General features: G+C 33.7%; 1 protein-coding gene across 1 annotated transcript in view; it reads left to right on the top strand.

The window, feature by feature from the left end:
* ROBO1 (roundabout guidance receptor 1) overlaps positions 1-25256 on the top strand; it is a 382889-nt gene that overhangs the window by 69790 nt on the left and 287843 nt on the right. Inside the window, exon 2 of the mRNA XM_059921364.1 lies at positions 777-1103. Coding sequence (XP_059777347.1) covers positions 777-1103 — 327 coding nt within the window. The remainder of the gene's footprint in view (positions 1-776; positions 1104-25256) is intronic.

The following is a 25256-nucleotide window of genomic DNA, read 5'->3' on the forward strand; positions in this document are numbered from 1 at the left end:
GACAGAAAATATTTAAATGACACATACACTCAGGCCTTCACTTATTAAGTAATACATAAGGTGGAGAATGTCGCCTCTCACCTAGTATCCTTTTCCATTGAATGTTATATTTAATTATTTAAACTCCATTATTTAACATTTCATCTTTGAAGTCTACTCAAATAGTAACATAATTATTGGAGACAAATGAACTTAATTTATTAATAAAAACTCTGGGAAAGTATATATATATATATATGTACACACACATATATACACATATGTATGTATTATTTAGAAAAATATAAAAGTCTATGTAAAGAACAGTTCCATCATATATATTTTAACATAAATGCTTATTATTATATAGCATATGTTTTGCTAAAGTGTTGATTGATGTGTCATTAAAAATGAGATTCCAAGGAGCCATGCCATTATTTGTAATAGTCGACAATTCTCTAACACATTCCTCTGCAAAAACAGGCACGTACATGGTACAAACAGACAGGGTGATGGGTTCTGAAAGGATCTGTGGACAAGGGATTTGGAGAGCAGACAGGATTTGTACAGACAAAGTTTTAGCAAGGGCACTGTCTAAGTGGTGGGTCAAAAGGATTCAGGAATTAGAAGGTATAGTCAAGGTGGACACCGGAAGGATTAGTTAGTAAGGAGGTGAGGAAGAGTAGGTCGTTAGTATGCAGTGTTTAGATAGTAGTGCTAATGCCTATGCTTTTGAAATAAGACTTTTCATTGTTTTCAAGTGATGAAATGAAGATATTTTGTCAATTCTTATGCAGGCTCCCGTCTTCGTCAGGAAGATTTTCCACCCCGCATTGTTGAACACCCTTCCGACCTAATTGTCTCAAAAGGAGAACCTGCAACTTTGAACTGCAAAGCTGAAGGCCGCCCCACACCCACCATTGAATGGTACAAAGGTGGGGAGAGAGTGGAGACAGACAAAGATGACCCTCGCTCACACAGAATGTTGCTGCCAAGTGGATCTTTATTTTTCTTACGTATAGTGCATGGACGAAAAAGTAGACCTGATGAAGGGGTCTATGTCTGTGTAGCAAGGAATTACCTCGGAGAGGCTGTGAGTCACAATGCATCGCTGGAGGTAGCCAGTAAGTAAAATGGGCTTTCTGTGTTTGGAGAGATGGCCACATGGGATCGTTTCCCTTGATCACAGTAATAAAAGTGTAAACCTGTATCACAGGCTTTACCTGAGGAAAATCTCTAGATTTGTATATGAATATCATCTATTTGTTTGAATTTTTTATATTTCTCATCTTAGTTGGTTATTCAAGCTAAATTGGGATTTACACATAGTTGTTGAACTGTTTTACTTTTTAAAAAAATTTTTTTAATTAAAAAAAAATTTTATTTTATATTGGACTAGAGTTGATTTACAATGTTGTGTTACTTTCAGGTGTACAGCAAAGCAATTCAATTATACATATACATATATCTATTCTTTTTCAAATTCTTTTCCCATTTAGGTTATTACAGAGTATTGAGCAGAGTTCTCTGTGCTTTGTTTTACTTTTTGGAGCTGTTTTCTGTAGAACACGCTCACTGAAATGGATTTATTCCCCTCCTTTGTTCCTTTTAAATATATAGAAAATGAGGATGTTTATGGAAATATAATAGTGTAGGATATTTTTCATTTGTCTTCATTAGGAGAAATACTTTCAACTGGTAGTGTAGGGTGTAGTTTTAAACTGTTTCTAATTCTCAGAAATATACTTTCGGTAAAGCTATATCCAGAGAAATGTATGTATATGCCTCATACTGTATTATTATCTTGGCTACACTGTAGTGCACCCTTGGAGGAAAACACGTGGATGGAATCCTCAGGGAGTTGATGGTTCAGTTTATCTACACAAATACCAAAGGCTGCTCATTTGGAATTACCTCAATAAGGATTTAGTTGACTAATGATTAAATTGTTATATAGAGAGTCTAGATGTGTATTGTATTTGAATTAGATTTAGGCTTATTTTCAATAAACGTTCAAGAGGTGGCCAGAAAATTTCATTCCTTTGAAAGAATCCTGCTGTGTATATGTATATGTGACAGAAATTGAGAATTGTATAGGGATTGGAGAACCAAATGAAATTTAGATCTAATTCACTTTAAATTTTAATATCACTTTAAATTTAGCTGTCTATAATTATATATGAAACTGTATACATAACTATGTCTATATTTATATATAATGTTTTCCAAGGCGATTGATATTTTACTACAATGTATGTTCAAAATTTTAGTTATATAATCAGTTTTCATAATCTCTAACATTGTCTCCTGCCTTCAACTAGAACATGAATATAAGGAACGGCAGATAATTATGACATTATAGACATAGAAAGGAATTTAGAGATCGATTATTCCAACTCAATCATATTATTAATGTGAAATCATCTCCAGAGAATTTAGATGATTTGATCACACTCACAGAGCCATGTAATACTTACCCTGAGACAGAAGGCCAAAGATATCTGATATGAGCATAAAATTTAATTAGATAGAATAAAAAATTAAAGTGACCATTTAAACCTCTGTCAGAATTAGGCATTCACATTTTTAAAACATTTACTTGAAACCCAAGTTTATATTTCTCTATTCACAGTTAACTGATAATTAACTTATTGTACTTTCTCTTATTGCCTTGATTCTCAGTGAAGGTCTTAGAGCTAAATCAGTGAGATGAATAAAAGCTATAATCACAGCAGAAAGATATTTTTCTTTTTCTTTTTGTTTTTTTAGCTCAACTTTAAATGTAGCACAAGCAAAATAATTTTAAAGTTTCAACTTATTTATAAGAAGACATATATATATGTTTTGACGAAGTCACCTTTCAAAGTTACGGTATTAACACCTTTCTAACGCTTGGCACCGTTATACTTAAGAATTATTATTTTCTGTGAAGATAAATGTGAGTTAACATTTGAGAACAAATTTAGAGAATCAAGAAAGATGATGTAGATAACCTAGGCCAACTCCTGTGTGTGGTATGTAAGAAACTGAGGATGAGGAGGGAAAAACAGTGATTGTTTATTCTCTGGAATTATAATTCTTTATAAGAAATGTGTACCAACAGAAATATCAAAGATCATCTCATGCTTCTGTATTATTTTCTACTCTCCTTGTATTCTTATCATTGTCAGAATTTTTTAAAAAGTTTATAGACTTGAGTAGAGGGTCTAAACGCTTACCCTCTAGATCTTCCTTTTCAAAACACCTCTAGTTTTACCTCAGATGATCAAGATATCCTTAATGCACTGGGATTTAGAGACCTGTCTGTTTTAATCTGGCTTTTGTGCAGTTATTTTAAAAGACACCATTAGTTTCCAGTTAAGTTCTGTTTCTAACTTAGACATTCCATTACCTTGAGAGTCCATTATGGGAAAAGCTCTTGCAGTCTCAGTCAACAAATATACGATCATGAAATTGAAACCAGACATAAGAGCATTATATAACTTTTACCAGTAAAATATTCAAATACATAGTCCCTTAATGCATAGTTCACAAATGTTAGTGGGATATTCCTGACACATTCCAAAATGTTGTCAAGCTCCAGAGAAAAAAGGATATCATAATTTACTGAATAAAATTTAATAAAACTACTCTAGAAAATACTTTAAGATCACATTCAGTAACAATTCATATACTTGGGAAGGGAGAAGTATATAGATATTATATATTTATCAAATATAGCTTGCTGTTAATAAGGGTAGTTTGATAATAAGGATCACCTTATTAGTGATAATAATTATTTGAAACCATGAGAAGAGTTCAAGTAGTGTTTGCTTCCAATAATTTTTATACTAGTTAAATTGTAAAAATTAAAAGCATGTTTTTATTTAAAGAAATTGTGTTATTTGGTCACATAAGTTATATGGGAAAAATTAAGTACTCTGCAGTTAAAATGGGTTTTTATGTCTAAAAAAATTCATGGTTCGTGCACTACAAATAGATATATAGTAATTTAGTTCACATGTATTTCAGTTATTTATTTTAGCCAATGGTTACTGCTCATTCACCATTTTAAAATATGTTTGCATCCTAAAATCAAAATTAGCCTTTTGTGTGTTACGTAAATACAGGAGGGGAAGGAGGGCAGGGAAACATGGGTCATATTTGCTGTAGGTTAAATCTATAAAGTACTGTTACAGCTTGGTTTTATTATTTCCTGGAGAATATTACTATTTTTTTTTCATATTTTCTTAGTTTAGGTACCAGAAGTTCAGTAAGAACTATTCTTATTCTTCCCAAAGAATTCTTTCTTTCAGACACAGGAAGACAAAGAGTTCGTCTAATTTCTTAGTGACGCTATAGCCCAAAGTAATAGCATTAACAAAAGTGTCTTGAGGCAACACTGGTTTCACAGCACAGTTGTTGGTAATGCTTTTAAAAACAGTTATCTGTGTTTTATTTGCCTTTAAACCAAGTTTTACAGCTGTAATAACAACTGGATTTCTTGGTTCCTAACAGTTGTCAATCTCTCAAACAGTGGAGAAAAAAATGATACGGAACGTCACTTAAAACTTTTATTTTTGTATAGAAATGATAATATTCTTGTCTTTTGTGTTTTTAATATTTATTTAAATTTAAATAATGTACCAAAAGGATTGCATTTATTGGTTATTTTAGGATTATTTATTTTTGTTTTCATTTAAATCGCAATTATAACCAGGTTGGACCCAGTGAAAAGCACTGACCGATCTTTAGGTGCTGATCTTTGCCATGTAGTAAAAGTTGTATTCTTGTTCTTGAAAACTCAGTTTTGATGCAACTAAGTTTATCTCACACAATTATAAAGTCTAAGAATCGGAATGCTAAGAAATATACGGTAGTCCTTACACCTAAAGTTTCCACCTTGAATTTTTGGAAGCTTATCTCTGTAAAGGAAACCAATTTTTATCACAGATGCATTTTTTTTAATTTGTTTTTTTAATTATTGTTTTTCTTTGCAAGCCAAGAATGATATATCTTGATGAGGACTTTAATTTGTAAATTTAGAATATATTGCTGTTTCTAAGACTTAAGAAAATTCACTGTTTAACTCAGTTTCAAACCCAGCTTTCTAAAATGGTATTGCAAGTAGTATTTTTTTGTTTCGTATTAGCTCTATTTGAGAGTCTACTAAATGTTTAGAAAAATATTTTACGGGTCTATTCTTCTATACTCAACATTACCAGTTAGTAAATTTAGAACTTTATTTTATGCCTGGCACAAATTGATAGCACAGTTCTTCGACACAACTTATATTTAATAAGTAACTCGATCTTGGGTAATTGCGTTGAATTTTAAGGAAAATTAACTTGAACCTTGACCCTCATGCTTTCGATTACAGAACATGTCTCTCTACGTCATCTGCTAAGTAGTACATAGTCAGCATATGGCTATTTGTTTCCTATGTAAGCTGTTTTCTCCTGAGGAAGAGAAATTCCCTTCAGACTTGGCAGACATCTGCTGACTGTCTTAGCAGCAAAACACAGAACTATCTTTCCAGAAAAAAATAATTTTGTCCAATTAATCAGAGATTAATCTTCCCAGATTTTATTAACTGGGGTGCTTTTTAATAGTAATTACTTTGAGGTAAAATGTTTATATTTTAAAGTAATATTTTCCCACTACTTTCAATACACTATGATCTTTCATTGTTATTAAACAATTCTCCTTATAGAGTGATTTAGAATTTGAATTATCTGATTTTCCTCCTTTGGATAAAATGAGAAAGTGTACTGACATATATGCTAAGGAGCCAGGTTTTGGTACAGTAGAATGTATTTCTAAAATCTGGAGCATTGAAGATGGAAGGATTACTCCTGGCAGTAAAATGGTACCGATGAGCAGGTGAAAATAGAATATGCCATTATATTATAAAATGTCGATTGATTGATTGATTGATTGATTGTGCACACAATCAAGTTGACCTTTATACGTGTGCGCACACACATATATTGTTCCTTGAAAGACTTTTTATCTTTGAAATTGAGCTAGCTCTATGTTGCGTCTTTGAAAATATTTCTTGTTTCCTCTAATCTGTTTTATCTTTTTAAAAAACGTTGCCATTTTCCATGCTTTGACGAGATTCTAAAACATTTATATATATATATTATTTTTGTTTTCAGTATTCAAATGAAGAGTGTTAAAGATTCATTTATTTTAATGATTTTAAAATATCTTTCTTCTTTGTTGCACACTTATATTCTAAATTGCAATGACTTTTTGTTGCAAAATTGATTCATGAGTAAATGAAATAGTGCATATAAAGTGTGTAGCACAGTGACTGGCACATAATTGTAAATCATAAATCTAATTGTTGGTGCTGTTGGTTTCACTGCTTTCTTCTCTTTCCCTGTATTATGGCCAGACACTAGGATTATTTATACAAAGGGGATCTCGATGCTTTTTATTTACAAAATGGACTGACTTCATTTTGAATTTGAAGATATGTGTGTTAGTATACTAAAATTTAAATAAAATGTTTCAGTAATCAAATTTTCTTAAATTAATTTCTGGTTAAGTACAGAGCATGTTAAGTATATTAAATTCCATCTTGAGTTGAAATTCCTGGTATGAGAAATTTACCCTTATCTTTAGATTCTCATTGTTAATGCAAGGCATGCAAATAGTATTGACTTAAATCATTTTTGTCTTAGGGTCAAATGAAAAATTTCATTTTTGTAACTTTTACAGTTGGGATAACATTAAAATTTTCTTTTTGAATTCACAAGTTTTTTCACTTAAGTAAAGAAGCAATATTGCTAAGTTCTGTGACATGATTATATTTACTAAAGACTTGAGTTTTTACCACCAGTTAGAATATAGTCTTTTGTTGTTGCCAGTCTTAGTTAGTTCAGGCTGCTTTAACAAGAATACCACGTACTGGGTGGCTTACACAACAAACATTTATTTCTCATAGTTCTAGAGGCTTGGAAGTTAGAGGCCAGGGTACCAGCATGGTCAGGTTCTGGTGAGAGTTCTCTTCCTGGTTTCCTCACATGGTGAAGAGAAAGCTCTGGTCTCTATCCCTGTATAAAGACTCTAATTCCATCACGGGGGCTCCACCCCAGTGAACTCATTCCACCCTAATTACCTCCAAATACCATCACATTGGGGATAAAGATTTCAACATACAAATTTTTTTTTTGGGGGGGGCACAAACATTCCACCCGTAGCTGTCTTTAAATAACAATTATTTGGGGATTTTTAAGTTGGATTTGTAGTTATTTTATCATCTTAAGTAACTGAGAAATAAAAATCAGAAAACCAGGGGGAAAAATCATGTAATCTCCGTGGTCCATCAGATCACTTGCTGCATCCAAATATCGGGTTTAAATTGTGTCATAAATTGAGGATAGAAACATTATATCTTCAAGTAAATATAGTGTGAATTCTGTATTTGTTGAGAAAAGTAAGAGCAGTATCCTTTCTATACTACGTTAAGAGAGGAGACAGTTCTCATTTTCTTTGAAATAACATAAAAATTCTTTCTTCTTCTTTTTTTTTTTGGTTTTTTCTGTCCAAAGAGTATTTAGTATGAAATATAAAAGCAGAAACCCATATTCCATAACCCATGTGAGAGATGACAGTGACGATGGGCATAAAGAGAAGGTTTAAGTTTCAACGGGTATTTTAGTAGAAAAGGACAAAGTCCGCTGACCTTTTGAACATGGGTGTTAAAGGAGGTGGCTGTGTCAGAGAATGTACTATTTATTCATAAATAACCAACAGGTGACATTCTATCTTAAAACTACTCTTAGTTAAACCAATTATGGGCTGTAGATATGTGTTCAGTTGATTTCTTAGGCAAACTTTTGTTGTTTTTTCTTTGGCTGACACAACTGTCATATATTAATCTTTAGCAAATTTGTAGAAAGATCTTAGAGTGGGGACATGTCATACATTTTCTTTCCTTTGCTCCCAAACTCAGGTTAAGGAATATGATTAGTAAGCTTATAGAGATCATTTTTAAATAACTTACTGTATTTTATTTCTAAACACATGCATTATAGAACATACTTGCTCTTTTAAAATACATGTTCTTGTAATCTCATTTGCCCAGAGTTAACCACTGTTGAAAGTTGGGTGGATATCCTTCTAGATATCCTAACATCACTATATGTTCTCTAGGGAAAACTATTTACTATTTAATTAATATTCAGTCTTTTCTTGGTTGGTTAAAAAAAAAAAGACATTGGCTATGTTGGAACACATAGCTATGTCATAAAGACTAAATGGAAGAGTTTAGCTCTCTAGATTGGATGTTACAAAACAGGTTCCATCTGCTGGATATTACTACATACACCGTCCTGGACCAGATTCAATCCAGTAATATTGGGGCTAAAGGTTATGTATTCCATTACCAGTCTCATGAGCCACTCCTTTTGTTTTCTCAAAAAGTAGATGGTGTCCATACATGCTGAAAAGTACTAAGATGATTATTCCAACACTATTTGATGCTTAGATATAAAGTCCCTTGAGCCTTCCAGGAAATCAATTCAGTATTTAGTTATTTATGGGAAATTCTTGGCAGTGTCTCATCATATCAACAATACTGCCTTTAAAAACTAATAACCAGGGCTTCCCTGGTGGCGCAGTGGTTGAGAATCTGCCTGCCAATGCAGGGGACACGGGTTCGAGCCCTGGTCTAGGAAGATCCCACATGCCGCGGAGCAACTGGGCCCGTGAGCCACAATTACTGAGCCTGCGCGTCTGGAGCCTGTGCTCCGCAACGAGAGAGGCCGCGATAGTGAGAGGCCCGCGCACCGCGATGAAGAGTGGCCCCCCACTTGCCGCAACTGGAGAAAGTCCTCGCACAGAAACAAAAGACCCAACACAGCCATAAATAAATAAATAAATAAATAAATAAAAATTTAAAAAAAAAAAAAAAAAAACTAATAACCAGGTAGATCTGGTTATCTCTTAAACCTATCATCATATCACCCTTCCTTTTAAGCCTCCTAATTTACTTGTGATTTAAATGCTAGACATCTTTCCCACATACAGAGACTAACTTGGGAATCATTTGTATTTATTTAAAAATTTTTGCTTCAATGACAAGTTTAATAAAACATACCTAAACATTCTTAGTATAATTAATTTTAATTAATACAATATAAATTAACTTAAACCTTTCATTAATTATCAATTCAAGCTTTTTTGTCAGATTACAATAAAGCCCCATTGAATGTTTTGAAGGCATAAAAGTTCTTTTCTTAGTTACACAATGTGGGCATTAAAAATGTTGTTTTTAAAAAATCAGGCATTAATTAAAAATATGAAGAATAATGAAATATAGTTTATCTAAAAAATTGATATTTTTCCCTAAATAACTCTTTCCAGGCCTTTTGCTTAGTTTTAGGTATTCAGTGGTGAACAAAAAAGAAAATGGTTTCTGCCTTCATAGAAATTACAAAATAGTGGGAAGAGGGGATTGTGATGACAGAAAATAAGTAACTAACCATACAAATAACTTTATCCTTAAAATTGTGCCAAGTGCCAGGAAGGATCGGGGTTAAGCTGAGAGCAGAAATACCTGTGGATATTACCAAGACACAAAGTAAAAGAAAAGGCGTTTCAGGCAAAAAGAATAGTACATGTAAAAGGCCATGAGAAATGACAGACTTGGGCATATTTGAGAAAATGAAAGATAGCTAGTATGGCATATGAGTAAGGGAAACAGCTATAGAGATGGGTGGGGGCCAGGTCATGCAGGATCCTGTAACCAGGTTATTGATGTTGGACTGTATGTTCAGTGCAATGAGAACCACAGCAAATTTTCAGGCAGTGATGGAGGTGACATGATCTGATTTATAGTTTAAAATGTCACTCGTGTGATACTTGCATATTGCACGTTGGGAGGACGAATTGCAGAATGATTGGGGGAGGCCAGTTAGGAAGCTATTGCAGTATTACAGGCAGGAGATGGTGCTAGTTTGAAATAGGTGTAGTAATGGAGATGAAGAGAAAAGTGAAGATTAGATTTGGAGATTGAAGACTTGGTTTAACTTTGGAGGGTGAGTCAGTAGAAGCTGAGATTTTGCAAGAGACGCAATCATTGCTGATGGTGAAGTCAAGGTCAACTCTATGACCATGAAAGTGGAATTGAGAATTTGGATTAGGTTATGTTAGCTTTGAATGGCTGACAGTAGTTCAGTATGCTGCAGCCCAACACAGCCCCAAGAAATGGCACTTTCCTCTGTTATGTGCTTCTTTTCCTGTTCCACCGGTCACTCTCTTATAATATAATCAAGAGTCACCTCCTCTGGAGCCATCTGTGACTCAAGTGCCTAGCACCATTCCTGGCCCATTGTAAGTGATGTGATCTAACATGTAACTTGGAAGTGTTTTATTCCATGTCTGAGGAGCATCATAAAGTATCAGAATGCCACTTCAAGGAACAATCTCATTGCCACACAACTTCTTTGTAAAGGCAAGCAGGTCACGTGATCTCGAACACTCATTTGAAGGCACGGCTCTTAGAATGCAGTCTCGGTACTGTTTCCCTGGGAGTTTTTCTTTCTTTCAAGACTTTGGAATATTTAATTGGCTCTTTTGGGCGATAACATTACTCAGGAAATTTAGTTGACTTCCACTAGTACAAAAAGTCAAATGAGTTCTTTTTAGGCTCTAATAAGTGTAGGACAGGCTCTCTAAGTGTAGTGACCCCCTCTGAGTAGCATCAACCTGTGTTTATGAGTGTAATGACTGGCTGATAGAAAACAAAGGGGTTTAAACTTCCTGACTGGTAAGGAAACAATTAGTATTGATGGTACCTGAAGGGATTTTCTGAAGTTCCCTTGCGAAACTTTACATGTGCAAAACAGGACCTAACCATCTTTACTTTCTCTTTTTCTTTCTGGATAGGGGGAAAAAAAATACACAAAATAAGTATTCTGTAAAGTAGAATGATTTGCATTCCTGTACTTTGCCAGTAATCTGTATATTATATGTAAAGCTATTATCATAGTCCAATAGATTTATATTTAATGAAGCAAATTTGATGAGAAATCAAAGGAAAATTATAACATAGTAATATTTTACATTTCTCATTACAGTCTTAGGCTTTGGTCTGTGGTTGAGGAAATATTTTTTTAGAAAAGCTTAGTTAAAATAAGATGTAAAAACCAATGGAAATCTAGGTGCTGCAGCAACTAGGCATGATATGGATAAGAAAGAGAAGAAACCCACGTGGATGGTAATGTGTGGGGAGGCAAACTCAGATGTGGGAAGGATTGGGTGTACTACAGGCAGCATCTGGAGGCTTCTACTCAAAATATGCTCCATGGACCAGCGGCATTGGCATCACCTGGTAGCAAGTTAGAGCTGCTGCATGTTGGGCCCCCCCTCCTGACCACCTGAATCAGATGCTGTATTCAAACAATATTTTAAGGTGATTCATATGATTCACATGCAAATTCAAGTTTGAGAAGCACTGGTATACATTGTGGTGAACTGGACTTCATAGACCCCTGCTCATCTCCTAGAGCCCCAAACACCTTTTGGGAACGCAAGCCCAATGTGGTTGATTTTTAAAAAGAGAAGCAGGTGAAGTATGATTTTCGGTGAACTGTCCTGGGTTTCTAAACCAGTAAGGAGTGGAGGCACAGAGTGGGGAGGGGTATGTAAGAGACTGGTAGAGACAGCATTCAGGGGCAGAAATGGAGGGAGAGAAACACACAGAAAGAAAAGCAAAAGAGGGATACAGCGGGAAGCATATCCAGAGTAACAGAGAAAGAGATTCAAGGAGAAGGGGGCAGAGAAAGAGAAAGAGACAGGGACGGGAAGAGAGAGAGCTGGGGGTGGCGGTGCCGCAGGTACTGGTGTGGTAGGGATAAGCTTGGGAGAGCACAAAAATACATGTGCCTGGATGAATAAGGAAAAAAATTGCTTCCTACATATGAATATTTACAGAGTGGAATGTTAATCAGAGAAGGGGATACTCAAACCTCTATTAATATCCATACCATCATTCATCAAGAAAAGTAATATGTGAAATTGATCCTAGATATTCTTAAGTAAATTCATGGAAGGCTGTATTTGCTTAGCATAATCCAAAAGAGAAATGCTAGGTTTTTTATTTTACTTTACATTTCCTAGAATGAAAACTGTGAAATAAAACAAAACTAGGTTTTATTAATAAGAATGGAACTGTGCTGGAAGGATCATTTGGAAATCATTTAATCTGTCCTTCTGACTTTTAGCTTAAATTACCTGAAGATCATTTGTTGTATTAAAAGAGGTTCGGAACAAAAGATTATTCAGCCTCCATCATCAATATCCCTTATATGCATCAGCATATGTTAACACAAAGTTATTACTTTAATTTACTTAAATTCTGTGTTGCAGCATGACTTTCTTTCATTTTACATGGTAAGGGATAACAGAAAAGCCATTTCTAAATTATAGCAGCTCATATGTTTGAAGATCGTTATTAAGTGCGGCCTAAATTTTAATAAAGTACATCTGATGTTTAATTTAGGTTTCTGAGTATAATAAAACAGTTTCTAATCTCAGTCTCTTAGTATCCAAAGTGGAAATTGTAGCTTTTGTAACATTTTAAGTTATGTCGTATTTAACCAGAGGTTTAAATTGAAGTTTTAACAGCGCTTATGACATTTTACACTTGTCAAGAGAAATAAAAGTTTATGACCAAGGTATTTAGTATGCCTGAATGGGGACATTTTTAATCTTATCCAGTGAATGATGAAGTAAAACTTAGAGTAAACCCAGAAAGTTAAGAAGAAAGTGGGAAAGGACATCCCTCACAAGGGATTTATATTCTGTCTCAGTCTTTCCTTCTTCATCACCCTGTATCTCTTTACCAAATAACACTGTACTTTATCTAGATTGAGTCACATTAAGTTACCCTTTTATTAGATTCTTATATCAGTCAGACACTAGAAAATGGATTAGGACCCTGTCTTTGATGTAGAAGGACATTGAGAACATTTTGATCATACAGTTCAGCACTAGTTGTAGTCACCCAAGTGACTTCCCTTAGTTCTAAAATAGAAGTGTAGGGACTTCCCTGCTGGCACAGTGGTTAAGAATCTGCCTGCCAATGCAGGGGACACGGGTTTGAGCCCTGGTCTGGGAAGATCCCACATGCCGCAGAGCAACTAAGCCCGGGAGCCACAACTACTGAGCCTGTGCTCTAGAGCCCGGGAGCCACAACTACTGAAGCCCTTGCACCACAACTACTGAAGCCCTTGCTCCACAACTACTGAAGCCCGTGTGCCTAGAGCCCGTGCTCCGCAACAAGAGAAGCCACCACGATGAGAAGCCCGTGCACCACAATGAAAAGTAGCCCCTACTCGCTGCTCCTAGAAAAAAACCCGCACGCAACAACAAAGACCCAATGCAGACAAAAATAAATAAATTTATAAAAAAAAAAAAATAGAAGTCTAGGGCAGGTTGCAACCTTGTTGAATCTTGCTTGAGGGAATTCTTGGAAAATATGATTATAACATATTTTCCTTTGGGACTACCTCAGGAAAGAAAGCAACAATGAACCAAAATTCCACAGGAATGGAGACAATGTTTGTTTTATGGCCAGTGGAGACAATGTTTTAGGTCCTGCTGATAGTCACCTTTTCGTCCACTTCTCTCATCTTTTGTCAAAATCACCAAAACCTAAAACTTGAATAACCTCAGAATTCTGTGGTTAGACTCCCCAGTATTTGTAGGCAATAAAGTCAATTCCTTACCACTTTTCTTTTCTTTCCTTCTTTTTAAAAAGTAATGACCACTTAGGTCTCTGTATGGTTTCCTGTGAAACAGGTTCTTTCTGGACTCTGTCAGTTATGATTCTTCAATCTCCTTCAAAATTTTGATCATCAACTTCAGGTGAATAACAATACCTATTCCAAGAGGAGTTTGTGTTCTTTTAATATAAGGGGTTCTCTTAAGCCATTAACCCCATGGCTCTTATCCATAGACTGCATTATGGAAACTGTTCATAGATACGATTAATTCTGTCAAGGTAAAATAAATTTTGTTCCCAGCAAACTCAGTAAGTGTTTATTTAGCATAGCTTTCTGCCCTTGGTGAAGTTACTTAGCCTTTCTATACTTTAATAAGAAGTGGGGATATTATTCTACTTACCTTATAGAGCTTTGGAGAGGATTAAGTAAGTTAACACGCATAATGTGCTTAGATCTGTGCCTGGCCAACAGTAAGCATTATATGAATGGTAGCTGTGGTTCTACGTGCTATTTATTGTACTAGGCACATTATTAGGCTTACCTTTTCCATTCCTGTGGTCCCAAAGAATGTATCTCTTTATTTCAGGAAGTGGGATGCTGAAAACAAAATACCATATATTGTTACATTTAGAAAAAGCTTTCTGTTCCAGAGGTAGTCATCTTCTTATACACAGGTGTATTTAAAATCCACATAAATATTTGTGAAAGGATAAGTATTCTTCATATATCAGTATACAGTATGTCTTTTATGACAATATATTTTTGAGGGTTTGGAAAACTGTTGTTATTGGCATGGTTAGCATTTAAATATTTTATTGTGGCCTTTCTCAAAATATGCTCCAGTGAATTTTTTTCTGTGAGCTGTTAAAAAACTAATTTGGAAAATACATCTTTAAGTATATTTTCTCTATAAGACTTCAGAGCTTTTAATATATTAATGAATGATGTGAAACACAAGTAGGAGATCTAAATTATTATGATTCCCACACTTAAATGAACTGTCAAAAATTTTTTTTCAGAAAAAAATTGGTTTTCTCAGAAGACATTTTGGATAAACGGTAATATTTGTACTTTGTGGGAGGACAAACAATTTCAAAAGTGTGTATCTCAGATTCAGGTGTGTGGTTGTCTTCGTGGTTCTTTGTTTCAAGATCATAGGAGTAAGAATATGATATACTATTGTTTCCATTTTGTGTTTGGGGATGTTTTCTTCTTCTACATCAGCATTTTGAAAACCATAACAAGGATCCATTCAATATTCCAAACATAGGCAATTTAAATATAGTGCTTTACCAAAACTTTGCAAAGAGGAGCAGAGCACAGTGTGTGGCCTTCCTTACCCTTCTCTCTCACTAATATCCTGTTACTCTAAATAGCCTTGACCTCAGCTTTCTAAACTTTGCCTTCTATTATGGATGTAATTTACCTCTTGCAGCCATTTGACACAGTTGACCTTATTTGTGAAATATTCTCTTTCCCAGAATTTCATGGCACCCAGCTAGATCAGGGTTGCATCCTATTGCATGTAACCAAAGTCAGACAATTTAGCCAAATAGGTTTAAATTTGATTCTGGAGGAAGGATGTAGAGAGAAAGTATGTCAGCTCCAAGAAGCCATTAAGAATCCAGCTTCCTTTGATTTTTTTCTGCTCTACCAACCTTAGTATGTGACTTTCTTTCTTGTGGTTGCAAGGTGACCGCTGCACCTCCCAGTGTCATATTTCTGTGCTGTTCTTGAGGGAGGAATGTGAAAAATCATCAGCCTATTTTTTTTTTAGAAAAATAATAAATTTCCTGGAAGTCCCACCCACTAGAATTCGATTACATCTTGTTGGCTAGGACGATGTTTGATGGCCACCCTTAGTTCCAAAGTTGCATGGAGAGATGTGTTTTTAACTGGCCCATTTCTTCTCCAAACAAAATTTGGTGTTTTGTTGAAAGGAAGAAGAGAGAATGGGTATTTAGTAGGCAACTAGCAAGGTCTACCACACATATGCTATTGATCTTCCTCTTATTTTTCTGGCTCTGCTGGGTCTATTGCTGAAATGTGCATGTTCCAGGAGATTTTGCTCTGTGGCCTACCCTGGAGGACCACACCTTCCTCCTGGGATTCAGTTATCAAAGTTGTCCTGACTCACTCCTTGTTCTGTTCTCTCTAGGCAGACCTCTACACTCAGCTCCCCTTGGAGGTCCTGGTGGCACCTCCCACTCAAATATCCAGAATGAGACTCTTCATCTTCCTTTCTATCCCTGCCTTTCCTCTATTATTTCCTAACTATGAAAATGATACCGCCCTGCCATCTATCCAGCCCAGCAGACCAGAAACCTGAGATCAATTCCTTCCTCCTTTCTTTCTGTCTGTTCACATCAGTTGATCATCAGGTCTTGCTGATGTTTTTTCCTGAATAGCTTTAGCATTTTCCCACTTATCTCCATTCCCTTTGCTATTTTTCTAATTAGTATCACCATCATTTCTCACTTAGATAACTGTAATACTTCTTTACAAGTAAAAACCTGATCTCTCTTGATTGCTCACTGAGAGGTTCTCAATTGCTCCTAAAATCTAAACTCTTTAAAATGACTTGCAAAGATTTGTGTGATCCTGACACTGTAGCCTAGAGTTTACGCTCTCCTACCCCCATCCCTTTGATCTGGAAAAAGCTATTTATTGCTTCAGACCTCAGCAGAGTCATCACATCTTCTGAGCCTCCTTTTCTATATACCCCACTCCTCTCCCCATCACGAGTCAAGGTTAACCTTACCCACACCACACCTTGATCACAGCATGTAAGTCCTGTATTGTAATTAAATGTTTACTTGTCTGTATTTCCCACTTAATTTTAAGCACTGTGTATAACTTGTTGTACCTAGCACAGGTCACAAAGGGTGTGTTATTACTGAATTTCTGCCAGTAAAAAATTCTATACAATGATCTCCTCCAACCAAAAACAATGGAAAACAATGTTTTCTTTCTATATTTGAAGGTGCTAATGTACAATTTGGCATTTTGTATGTCCAGTAGAACTGAGAGATTGCATAAATTATCTGCATTTTTTGTGCCTGGTCTGCTTTATGAATCTTCTTTTATTTTTTCTATTTAGGAACAAATATTTTTTTTTCTAGAATCAACTGTAATGATAAGTCAAGTCTGTGATTGCATGTATCAGCTAATTTTTCTGAAAAGAACTTCAAGTCCGACATTAGTTTAACATATTCTGATCAATATCTCAGACTATAAATTTAATATGCCTTAAATGAAGGAGTGAAGTTAAGATTTTATAATTTATACTAATAGAAGATATTTTGCGTGGATAGTCAAAAGATATATGTATGGATATACATCAATAGAAATAAGCATCATTTTCCCCCTAAACTGTTAGATAACCTCACATTAACATTTATAGGTGAATATATAGTATAAAACTTTATCCCAAAGTTTGTTTTAATAATCCAACATAGAATTCTTCCAAAAAATATAGAATTCAGATTTTCTCTTATAATGTTAAATTTAAAAATTAATAAAACTAAAAACATTGACTATAAAATTTTAATATGAATTTTTAAAATATAAACATTTTCATATAAATATAAATAAGCATGTTAAGTATTTAAAATTTTAAATATTTAAAAACTTTAGAACATTCCTTCTGCTTTTGCCTAAAGGAAGACATAAAATCCAAGACATTGGTAACTATTTCTTTTGACTAACTCAGTTGTGCTGATGATAACCCTTTTCTAAGCTACAACAGTTAGTTATACTAAGCGGAGAGAGGAAAGAATGTTAATTTGAATGAAGTGGTTCCAATTTTAAAGGGATTTTATTGAAGCCAGAAAGGATACACACACATACACACATAAACACACACACACACACACACACACACACAAGCATACATAAACCAAGGAAGTCTTTTAATATGCTGTTATGGATTCAGTTAAAGCTCCTCTGTTTTTTAATGTTTTAAAAAACATCAGATTCAAATTTTCTTTAGTTTTTTAAAATAGGGTTGAAACATATGATTTATTCATGAAATTTTGGATAGGAAAATATGAACAAAGGAAATCTTCTCTCTCTTTACCCTTGCCTTGAAATGCTACAATTACTGCAATGATTAGCTCAATGTTATTATGGATTTTTTTTCTTATAAATAATTTATACTTCAGTTTGCCTTCATCCTGTAAGATGGCAATGCATGAAATTGATTTGGTATAATTGCACCTTTGATTAATATTTAATTTGAAATTATTTTACAGATTTAAGTTTAGATGTAATTGTGTCACATTTTAGAATGTTGAGTATACATTAGAAAACTTGAGTATATGAGTATACATATCTTTATAGTCACTGTTTTGTTATTCAAAGCCACCATTTCTCCAGATCTATAAAGTAATTTTTATTACATATACATTATATATATATATATATGTATTTTTTGGCTCACTAACAGAATTGATTAAATTTAGAAATTCCTCCATTGCCACCTGAGTTCAGGTCATATTTCTATAATATTACATATAGAACATGTAACTGTTATAAATGAAAATATTTGCCAATTTGAAAATATAGGTCGTTAATTCCACAGGTTAAGTTCCTCCTAAAAGGGACTGTTTTTCATCTCTTAGTTCACACATCTGATGAACATGGGCAGTCAGTTCATGATGAAAGCTCTTGAGCTACTGATGCTCATGTAGGTGACAGAGCAAAGGACTTCCCTGAGGGATATATTTCTTAGGCAGCTTGAGTTGATGAGTGGGAGAGGTGGCTTGAGAGAGGATTAACTGCTTCTGGAACAAGGAGTACCATCAATCACTTTCTCTTCTTCCCAGTCCCTGTATCTTTTCTCCCCTATAGGTTTTTGATTTGATACAAAAGAGGGGGCTACTTTAGAGGAGGGTTACACACATCTCTAAAAGCTTGTTCGCAAATTCAGCTCAAATTTCTGGAATCTATCCATTGATAACTTACAGTTCTAAGTACAGCCCCTGAGGAAGGGGGGCTCTTAATAGGTTTTTTTTCCATTTTAGCAGTAAGTGACTTGCAAATAGCCAAAACAAACAAACAAACAAATAACAAAAGAAGGCTGGGATCATTTGAATAATGGTATATAATTTTTTTACCATTGATTTCCCTTCCTGCATTATCTAATACACTAGGACAAGGACCTTGTCACTCTGGATAACTGCTGATCTAGAAGAGTGCCTGGCAGAGAAAAAGTCTCCAAAATGTTTGGTGTATGACTGTTCTGATAGCTTAATGCTTGGGATTGATTTTCTGAGACTTTTCTAAGGACCTGATAATGCCTCTTAACCTTTGTGGCTTAATTTTCTTATCTGCAAGGTAACACTTGCAGTGTTACAGTGCAACTCTATGTTATTTTGCTTCTAACACTTAATGAGACTCCTTAATCATGAGGGATTCTTAATCATTAATGTGAAACTTAAGACAAATTCATTTTGCACGTGACACAATTACCTTCTCAAAAATAATGACAAAGCTTGATATGTGTATGTGTGTGTGTGTGCGCATATATATATGTGTATATATATATATATATTATTTCCTTTGGAAAATAACTGCCAATAAGTTGTAATTTCTTATATACACAATTTTCAAATTATATTTTTCTATTTGTTTTCTTAATCTATACTCAATCATAGACAAGAACCAGTAAAATGTTAATATTGTTTTACATGTAATTCCTTTTTACATATGAAACTCTTACATTTTTATCCTACCACGGTTAATTGGTTCAAGACGTATACATTTTACATTTAAGATTAAGCTGTGGCTTTGATGTCTATGCATTATGACAAATCAAACTATCACAGGATTAGTATACTCAAAAATAAAAAAAAGTAGACTCCCCCAATAAAATTTTAGATGGGCTAAAAAGAGAAGTAAATTAATAGTTTTTTTTTTCCTTATTTTTGCCTTTATTGTCCTTTAATAGGCCCCCAAAATTTGACCTGTATCAACTTGCCTTCTTCAACTTATTCTGTGCTATAAAGACAGAATAGCTTTGGGTAAAGAAACCATTACCTAATATGGCCCCTTAAAAGAACATGACCTGTATTGCTAGGAGAGATCAATATTTAGGATCTTCTGACATGGCATTGGTAATCTTTTAAAGCCTAGATATTGATAAGGCAATCACTAAGTAAACAGCGGGGAAGCAGTAAAACTTCAGTTGGCTTACCTTGTGAACACATACTGTTTCCCTTTCTCTTGTATTGATGAGTTAGTTCTTGTGACATGTTCAGCTTTCTGTTAGAGCCATATACTTTGATTCTACTTAATTTACCCTTAATCATGTTGTTTTATGTTGTCAAAGTCAACACAATTTTTCACCTTAGAAAATGTCAGTCATCTCTGGCTAGTAAGTTTCCATGATGTGAAAGTCCTATTATTTAATCCTGCTTTGTACTGTTTGATCAAGTAGATGTGTGAGTTGCCCTGTTCAGAGGATCCACAGAAACTCCATTTCTGACGACTCACTTGGGACTGTTTGAAGTTCATGGGACCATGATCTCCTGACAGATATAATAGCCATTGAGAAAATCAAACACGAATTGATATGACATATATGTCTGAGGGCAGTAGTCATAATTCACTTTGATATGATGGTTTTAGAGATAACATTGTCAGTATATCACTGAACTTTTAGCTAAAATTGGTAAAGTATTTGTAAGAATATGAAAAATCATGTCAATGTGATGATGTTCCTTTGCTCCAGAAAGAACCACAAGAAAGGAGCAATAAATTGGTTGCAGAAACATGTGGTGGAGAATTAGGTAAACACACTCAGATGGGGATAATTGCCAGATGCCTTATTTTTTTCATATCAGAGTGTACAATGGTGGTAGGCTATCAGTAACCATGAGCATTCTCTTCTACAAGAGGTTTCCTAAAAGTATGAAGGATATATGTATGAATTGTACTCAACTTCACAGATAGACCCCACCTTCTGGCACCTTGGAAGGCAGCTGCAAAGCCTCAGCTGAATGACAATCAGTGTAATAGTCTGAACTTGGAAAGTTCAAGAAAGCAAGCCAGGATCTAATTGAGCTGATAATTTATTTCTTTTGGCTGCCCTACCACAGACTACTTGGTGATTTTTTTATATCCTGAAGAGTAAGCAAACAGTTAGGAAAGATTGCCGCAAATTAACATGATACAAAATCTAAAAATTGCCAAATAAGGGATGAGATTCATCTTTAATCATTAAAAGCATCAAATAGTTCTTTAAAATTTATAGCTAATTTTTGTTCTCTAAATTGAACAAAAGTTACCATATTTTCCATGTGAGACTTTTTTCTGGTTAATAAGTTTTCCAAGCTGCTCTTCCATTGTGGTTAGTTTTCTCTTATTTCTCTCATCACATTTAATATTCTGACTCTTTTATGGACCATAGGCATTCCAAAATATTTACATATTTCTCTCTCTGAAAAATGTATTTTTTCCATTTATGGATGTAATTTCCATTTATAGATTTATTTTCCATTTATAGATGTAAATGTCATGAACACAATCTAATCTTATGTCATAGGAGAAGGAATAAATTAAAATTGTTTTATAATTTTTCTGTAAATAGTTTACCATATATATGTGTTATATATGGTTATCAACTTTTAATAGTTGATTAAAAATCTACTACCAAGTGGCTTTGGTGCTCACAACATCATGCTTTATTATTTAACTTATTATCAAATATTATTCAACATCAATTAATGTGTGCTGAAAGCCTATGGTAAGTATAGAACTGTGCTATGTACTTAAAGATATATAGAAATTAATCATATTAACAAGTTAGGCCCTTCTAGTAGCTGCTATTCAAACAACATTAATAACAACTCACATAGGAAAGGATAAAAAAAGGAAGATATTTTCTGAATGGAAGCTGAGAGCTGGGGTTGAAAACCCCCCAGTTATTTCCTTTGTGCTTGCTTTCTTGTTTGGATTCTTTGTATTAGAATTGTTAATAGGCCAGATGAATCTGTCTAAGATAAATCCTTCAAAGCTGAGTGAATGATATGGCCCCAGAGAAATTATCTTACCTGGGACATGATCTGAATTTATGCCAAGGCCTGTTTGAAGGTTCAGGATGACTAAGAACTTCTTGAGACTGGAGTTTTAACAGTCATTCCTTAAATATAGCATCTTTTCTTCTTTATTTTAGCTGACGAATAATGATGGAAATTGAGATTTTATAAAATTAAACATATTTCTACATATAAAACAAGTTAATTTACCACCCTCAGCAAGTTACATTTATATTTAATATGGTATCAAAGGCAAAATAAACAGCCTACATTTGTGTAATTTAGCTTACTCTTTTCTTTTAGAAATATTTGTTATTTTTCTAAGAGGTGGTATCTTATTAATACTGAATATTTCAGATTTATTTTTAAAATAAGTGAATAGCCATTTATAAGAGAAATTCTGCCTATTTTGATGTTAATCATTATTAAATGGGAATATGAATATTTAATGATACAACCTGAGAGCTTATGGCAAAAATTTTTGATTTCGGACTTCTTATCTGGTTTTCTAATGCTTAAGTCATTCATCTACTCTAAGTATACTTATGTAATAAAGTTAACAGTGGAAGCTTTCCTGTCCTGACTAGTTCAAAGAAGATGGTCATAAACTCTTATGTGTACCATCTGGGGGTTTTTTTGTTTGTTTTTCCTTTTTCCTTTTCAAAAAGAGAATACCTGAACTTACCTAGTAATGTCTATCTAGACTCTAATTAAACGGAATAATAATTCCTGGAAAACAGTATTTAACTAGATTGGAAATTGTAAATTCAGTTATTGTAGTACCATACTCAGAATCATAGTTAAAACTGTTGTAAGATAGGCCTCCAATTTTTCATGAGGTTTTGCTCATTATTATTTAACATTATATTTTGGATAAGATATATATATAAAATACATAATCTTATATATATTAGATAAAGAACAAAATTTTCATTTAGAAAAGATCACTTTGGAAAAAGAATGATCTAAATATATTTCTATTTGATTTTTCCCCAAATTATATAGTTTTCAAATAGGCAAATTTGTTAATGTATTTTGGATATAATCTAAATTTTACTTTAGTAATTAAACTTCATGTCTCAATAAGTGTTATGCTACAGAAACATTTTTTTTTAATTGTCGTAAAATAAAATACATAAAGAGGTGGGAGGGAAAAGTAATCAGTCATTATGTGGAAATATAGGAAATATATCAGGTAAAAAACCATCGTTAATCTTATCTACATTTCTCATTGTGATTTCATTTGGAAATATGCTTGGATTATTATGAAGTTAATTTTAAATAGAAATTGAATATAAGAATATTTGAGACTTTGAGAGAAGCAGGTTAAAATTAAATCAGAAATACTTAAGGCTAACTTTTCGTATCTCCCTAAATTTTGAATATTTTTAGAATTGTGAAATCTTTTAGAAAAGTATTGGTGTTTCTTACTATTTGATACCTTTATAATTGTGAGGAAATCTAAATTTAAACCACTGTTAACTCTATATTTTTTAGCATTATGTTTCCAGGAGCCCAAGGTGCAAAGGCTAATTTTGACCTTGTCAGAAGAGATGATAGTCTCTCATTTTTTTGTCATGCCATGTGAGGTGGTGGGACCTGTATCTTCCATATCACTTCTGTCCTCTCAGTTTGCCATTGTTTTTGTCTTCTTTTTCAATAAACATCCAATAAAGATAATGAAAAAAGGGAATAGGTACATTTGTAAGTTTTCTGTGCTGATCCTTTAAGAGAAAGTATTTTCATGTAGAACAGATGATTAATAAGGTATTTTTGATAAAAAATTGCCATATTTTAACTACGTCTTACCTTTAAAAAGCATTTTCTCCACTTTTACTTAAGGTTTTAGTCAGATTTAAGTAGGAAAAATTAAATGCAGGATTGTAAACCATTGCACCTTATTGTTAAGGCTGGTGTTCAAAAACCAAGCAAGTTTCATCCAATAAAGATATTGATTTATATTACTGTTTCTTCTGGCTGGAGTAGTGTCAGAGAAATAGGTATAGCTAGCTGATGAGGGCCATTGCAGTCCACAAAGGATGTTAATTGGGCATAGGATAAGTATGTATATTAATACACAGCTTCTCCATCTGGCTCTTAAGGACACTCTAACATTAAACTTTTCAACGAAACTCATTATGTACACTGAGTGAAGTAGTATTTTTAAAACTTGTAACTGTTACCTTTAAATTTGCATTAGTTTTCTTGTGTTATGGACTGTTGATAATAAATATTTGGGAAATTTCTTTACTTAGTATCTTTTTTTTAGCTTTTGATGCAACATAGTTTTATGATTTCTGATTTTTAAGGAGATTTTTAAAATATAATATGATTGTTATTGGAAATTGTCAAACACAGTGTCTGTTATTGGCTTATTATATAGTCAGTGATTTGTACAAAATGAAATTTAAAATCGAAGAAATAAAGGACCACACATTTAAAATCCTAGCCATTTGAGAGATTGCATTCTCTTACTGCCATTTGTTTCTTTTGAATTGGTAGTCACTTGTGCTCAGATAAGATGAAAATCACACCCTTGTCCTCATACTTTGATTACTGAATCTTAATGCTCTCAGTGAATGAATTGTTCTCACTACAAAACTCTAGGCCTGGGGCAGTTAAGTTTTCTTGCTCTTTAGCCTAAGGAAATATGACCCTTTCTAGAAGTACTTCCCATCTGCACACATAAAAGGGTTCTGTCTTTAAACCTTACAATAGCTTTCTGCTTTGCTTTAAGGAAAGTTTTGTAAATCAAGAAAGCTTTTGTAATGTGTTCCTTTAATCTCTTCTTGCTTCTCCCTATTCTTTTTATTTCAAAGTTTAATCAGGAATTCTGACATTGTACAAGTTGAAAGAAATAAAATGCTTGACTAATATAAATTAGAACTCAACAGTGTAAAACAAAATATATCCACAAGTATCAGTCTATTATTTTCCTCCAAGAGAACTGGAATTTATGACTATTTACAATGATTATATTTTGAAATCATTTTATCCTTCTAGTTAATCTAAGATGAAGCAATGGGATTTTAAATATACGTTTTACTCTGTTTTTATAAATTATTTTTGCATTGTTTTAGGTTATTAATCTTTTGGATGAAATCATATTGACTGGAGGCCTTAAATCTTGAACGCTAGGCAAAACAGCTGCTAGTGGACCTGTTGTTTGGTCCATTGTTCAGTTGGCTATAGCACAGTGTAAACATAGTAGGGCCACAACTTTGTTTGATTTCGACAGAGCTGAGTTAGCCCTGCATTCACCAAAACAGAACTCAATATCTCATCATTTAGCATTTTACATACTACTGGTTACAAATTAGGCTGACCAAGTACATATACACGTCTGATAATGAAACACAGTTTTTTTTTACTCCATTTATTCCATAGTAGAAATGCACATTCATTTATCCATCCCCATTTGTTGATTAAAGATTTAGGAAAGGAACTGATATAACTCTAAATATGCATTTTATTTTTCAAATAAAGGTAACTTTTTCTCCAGCTATAATATTTAAAA

This window comes from Balaenoptera ricei, chromosome 4 (assembly GCF_028023285.1).
Source record: "Balaenoptera ricei isolate mBalRic1 chromosome 4, mBalRic1.hap2, whole genome shotgun sequence".
In the NCBI taxonomy this organism is placed as follows: domain Eukaryota; kingdom Metazoa; phylum Chordata; class Mammalia; order Artiodactyla; family Balaenopteridae; genus Balaenoptera; species Balaenoptera ricei.